Genomic DNA, 4905 nt, shown 5'->3' on the forward strand with positions numbered 1-4905 from the left:
CCCCCCCCCCCCCCTCTACAGTAAGGACATGGCAACTTTGAGCTCAATTATCTCGGCTCGTTCACAAGCTATCAAAATAGTGTCAACTAATAAAATGTTACAAATGTTATCATTAATGTTTTGTAGTTGACAAATTTTTGATAGCTCTTAAAAGAGTCGAGATATTTGGGCTCAAAGGAACCGAGATGAATTTACTTCTTAAAAGTACATACTTCATGTTTTACGGCAATTTAAAAATTACGGTGAGCAGGATATTAAAGCAAGTCAATTTTTCCCTTACCTATACTTCAACAAAAACGCCAAGCAGATCGACGCAGATCTTGAAACTCCAGCTACACAATGGACCAAGACCTTTCCACCATCCGCAATCAACGCCTGAATCTGATCGGACTGCAATTCCAAATGTGGGTAGATATAGGTCTGTGGAGTGTCCTCAAGCCACAGTTTGGTCCGTTGAATGTCACCGAGACTTCTCAAATTGGGAACTTCTGTGGTCGCATTGATGATGTGTGTGATCTTGTGCTTCTTCATTTCTTCGTTGGATAGGGCTGAGACTCCACAGATGAATAGGCCGGGGACGATTTCTGACATTGCTGCGTACTCGGGGTTTACACGGAATGATAGGGTCATTTTGTCTGGAGTAGGAAGATTTTGATGTTAAGCTTAATGTGGAAGAAAGAAAGAGAGAGAGAGAGAGAGAGAGAGAGAGAGAGAGAGAGAGAGAGAGAGAGAGAGAAAGGGGGGGGGGCTCATATTGACTGAGCTATGCTTGAGCTCAATTATCTCGGCTCCTATAAACGTTATCAACAAGCTGTCCACTGATAAAATGTTCATTATATTATCAGCTACATTTTATATGTTGGCAAATTTTTGCTAGGTTTTACAGAAATTGAGATAATTAAGCTGTTCAGCAATTGTCCCAGAAATTCAAAAAAATCACGTTGAGAGACCAATAGAAAGGTTATCAGTACATCGGGAAGGGGGGAGGAATTAAATTTAGGGGCACGTGACATGAAAAATGAGATAAGAGAGAAGGAAATTGAAATAAAAATGGAGGACTTTGAGAAGACATAGAAATGGGAACATGTGTTGGAAACATTTTGTATAGAAAAGTGATCTTGGATTTTGATCTTTATTTATCTCGGTTCTTATCAGAGATATCAAAAAAGTGTCAACTGATAAAATGTTTTTGAAATTATGGTAAACATTTTATCAGTTTACAGATAGTTGATAGCTTTCCGAGGAAATGAGATAAATTGGGTCAAAGTTGGGAACCAAAGAGGTCCCAAAAAGCAGAAAAATACGAAAAAAATTTTACCAAGCCAATGATCAGAATGAGATGGATGTGTGTCATAGAGTACTTCTACTTCTCTGCGTCTCTCTTTTCTTTCATTTTTCAGCATGTGACGCTCACATGCATTCGAGAAGTCGCTGCTGCTCTGCTTCTCTCTCTCTCTCTCTCTCTCTCTCTCTCTATCTCGCTTCATTCGACCTTGATAGCTGGCTTGAACCATCTGTTGGAAATGGAGAATCGGATCCGATAGGAAGCGGATTTTTTTTGCTTTTGGAGGAGAGATTGGGAGAAGTGAGGAGGCGCAGAGAAATGAGAGATTGGAATCAAAAATTTTATTGGGGACTAGTAGAGTGTAGTGTGAACCGGAGAGCTAAGAATCTTAGAATTTGAAAACTTGGAAATCTAAGAAAGAAGAGCTTGGAAGATATTAGAGGAGTTTGGAAGATCTTAGAAGACCTTAGAAAAGCTTGGAAAAGCTTAGAAGATCTTAGAAGATGTCAGAAGCTCTAAGAATCTAAGAAGATCAAAAAGTGAACAAATCACTATTCCCACAATCACAAGCACGAGAGGTCTGGAGGGACAATTTATAGATGTTCATGACTTTTGATCGCTCTCAGTGCTTTCGCTTCTGTCTCCACCCAACAACATTGTATGTGTCTATTTTATGGGTGTATTTACACACGTGATGATAGTACTCTCCCGTGTCGAAGACTGTCTGTACGTGACAAAAAAGATAGACAAGAAGCGGTGATCTCATGATTTTCGAAAGTTCCAGTTGATAGGGAATCAGAAAGTCAATATTCTAGAAATAACAGTACTCTTCCTTTGAACCAATTTATCTCGGTTCCTTTAGAAGATATCAAAAAGAGGCCAACTGACAAAATATTTATCATAACATCAGAAATATTTTATCAGTCCCAACCCCTCCCCCCTTCCTGTATTAGGCTGTCAATTTAAATCTATGCTTCACGCTTAATTTTCTCGGTTCCTACAGCTAGCAAAAATTTGCAAACTGATAAAATGTTTATCATCATATCAGCAATGTTTTATTTACCACTTTTTGATATCTCTCACAGGAACCGAGATAATAAAGCTCAAAGCTGACAAACCTTGCCTATTACGCTGCCCACCTATACTATCTTGAAACCAATTTATCTCGATTCTTGTAAGAGATACTAAGAAGTGGTCAACTAAGAAAAGCATTATCATAATATCAGCAATATTTTATCAGTTTATCACTTTTTGATATCTCTTAAAGGAACTGAGATAATTGAGCTTAATCGTGAAGCTCAGACGGTTTAAGCGCCGCAGTTATGGCGGCCTACAAGCCCAAAAAACCCAAAATATAAAATTCCAAAAAAACCAAAAAAAAAATCAAAAGAGCAAGACAAAAGTACTATATAATCACGGATCAAGGTGAAAATTTGAGGCTCAAGCTCTCCGGAGCACACCACGACAGCTGCTCCTGTCTGATCAGTGATATGTGTATCCTGGAGGAACAAAAAGGGGGCGGAGCTTAGAATCAGGGGGTCAAAGGGTATTTAGTTTCTAGTGTATGTATCATGCGGAAGGACGTCATCTGGACGGGGCAAATGAGACACGAGTTCTAATTAAGACTCTCTGGAATTAAAGAGCAACCACATGGAAGGGGAGAGAACAATGGAAAATGAGTCATCCACTGGGGGGCAGAATTTCAAATTAAAATGAGGGACTGAGAGATGAGGATCTTTGGGAGTCTTAGATTCTTAGATTCTTAGATTCTTAGATTCTTAGATTCTTAGATTCTTAGATTCTTAGATTCTTAGATTCTTAGATTCTTAGATTCTTAGATTCTTAGATTCTTAGATTCTTAGATTCTTAGATTCTTAGATTCTTAGATTCTTAGATTCTTAGATTCTTAGATTCTTAGATTCTTAGATTCTTAGATTCTTAGATTCTTAGATTCTTAGATTCTTAGATTCTTAGATTCTTAGATTCTTAGATTCTTAGATTCTTAGATTCTCAGATTCTTAGCATTCTTAGATTCTTAGCATTCTTAGATTCTTAGATTCCTAGATTCTTAGATTCTTAGATTCTTAGATTCTTAGATTCTTAGATTCTTAGATTCTTAGATTCTTAGATTCTTAGATTCTTAGATTCTTAGATTCTTAGATTCTTAGATTCTTAGATTCTTAGATTCTTAGATTCTTAGATTCTTAGATTCTTAGATTCTTAGATTCTTAGATTCTTAGATTCTTAGATTCTTAGATTCTTAGATTCTTAGATTCTTAGATTCTTAGATTCTTAGATTCTTAGATTCCTTAGATTCTTAGATTCTTAGATTCTTAGATTGTTTTTGGATTTTATGGTCCATTTATAGCCCAAAAAGCCGAAAAACCCAAGAGCCAAGTCTCATAGATCAAAACAAAAATTCTGGAATTCTCCATGACTCATATTTTCACATATTTCAGAATTCATAAATAATTACTTTTTGCTTGTTTTTTGTTTTTTTTTCTTCCACCCACAACTCCACTATATTATTGTTTATAAAAGAGAAATCAGCTGACATTTTCAGCCTGAGCAATCAGAAATTGGATATTCCTGTATTCGAGAAAATGTACGAAAAATCATTATGTCTAGAGAGAAAAAAGACAGTCACATGTTGCCGAAAATCGAGGGTCGACCTAAATTTTTAAACACAAAAAGAGAGAGAGAGAGAGAGAGAGAGAGAGAGAGAGAGAGAAAATTCGAGGGAGTTAGAGAGAACGAGAATTAGAGAGAAAGAGAGAATAGCAGAGTTTCTGTTGTTGACCATTTTGATGAATGAATGGCAGATGGTGAAATGGGACTTTCGGGCTTTGCAGATGCATATCGTCGACCGCGGTCGACCACGAGCTACTCAGATGTCAGGCCGATAAAAAATATGGGGAGAATTCGGAACTTCAGAATTTTTGAATCTGGAAAATTAAGAAATTCGGAAATTCGAAATTTTTAAATTCAGAAAATCCTTAATTCAGAAGATCCTCAACTCAGAAAATCCAAATTTCAGAAATTCAGAATCTCAGAAAATCATAATTTCTGAATTTCTGAATTTCTGAATTTCTGAATTTTTGAATTTCTGAATTTCTGAATTTCTGAATTTCTGAATTTCTGAATTTCAAAATCTCAGAAATTCAGAATCTAAGAATATAAGAATTCCAGGATTTCAGATTTCTAGAAGGCTCGACACCAAAATCCAAAACATCAAATCCAAAAAATGGTTGCTCATTCTTTGTAGGGTCAAATAAAGCACATTGTCTTTTTTCTCTGAACTCTCTCTATTTTCCACACTCTCTCATCTCTCTATAGAAAGTTCGAAAGTTCTTTCTCTTGTTAAGTACACAAAGGTGCGAAAAGAGAGAGAGAGAGAGAGAGAGAGAGAGAGAGAGAGAGAGAGAGAGAGGCGCAGAGTTTTTTGGATGGTTTGATCTGACACGAAAAAAGAAGAAAGACAAAAAGATCACTATGATTTTTTTGTCTTCATTTTTAATTTGATATGAATCTATTGGAAAATCGGAAATTGGATTTGTCACAAATTGTTTTTTTGGGGGAAAAAAGCAAGTGGCGTGTTTTAGGGAGGCGTTCCACATCAG

General features: G+C 36.4%; 1 protein-coding gene across 1 annotated transcript in view; it reads right to left on the reverse strand.

Annotated features, from left to right (window-relative positions):
* The window catches only part of CBG00285, a gene marked incomplete at both ends in the record, with an annotated part of 2053 nt that extends 1423 nt beyond the window's left edge, over window positions 1-630 (reverse strand). Inside the window, one exon of the mRNA XM_002638660.1 lies at window positions 281-630. Coding sequence (XP_002638706.1) covers window positions 281-630 — 350 coding nt within the window. The remainder of the gene's footprint in view (window positions 1-280) is intronic.
* Window positions 631-4905: the final 4275 nt, after the last annotated feature.

The sequence above is a fragment of the Caenorhabditis briggsae genome (assembly GCF_000004555.2).
Source record: "Caenorhabditis briggsae complete genome, chrI, whole genome shotgun sequence".
In the NCBI taxonomy this organism is placed as follows: Eukaryota; Metazoa; Nematoda; class Chromadorea; order Rhabditida; family Rhabditidae; genus Caenorhabditis; species Caenorhabditis briggsae.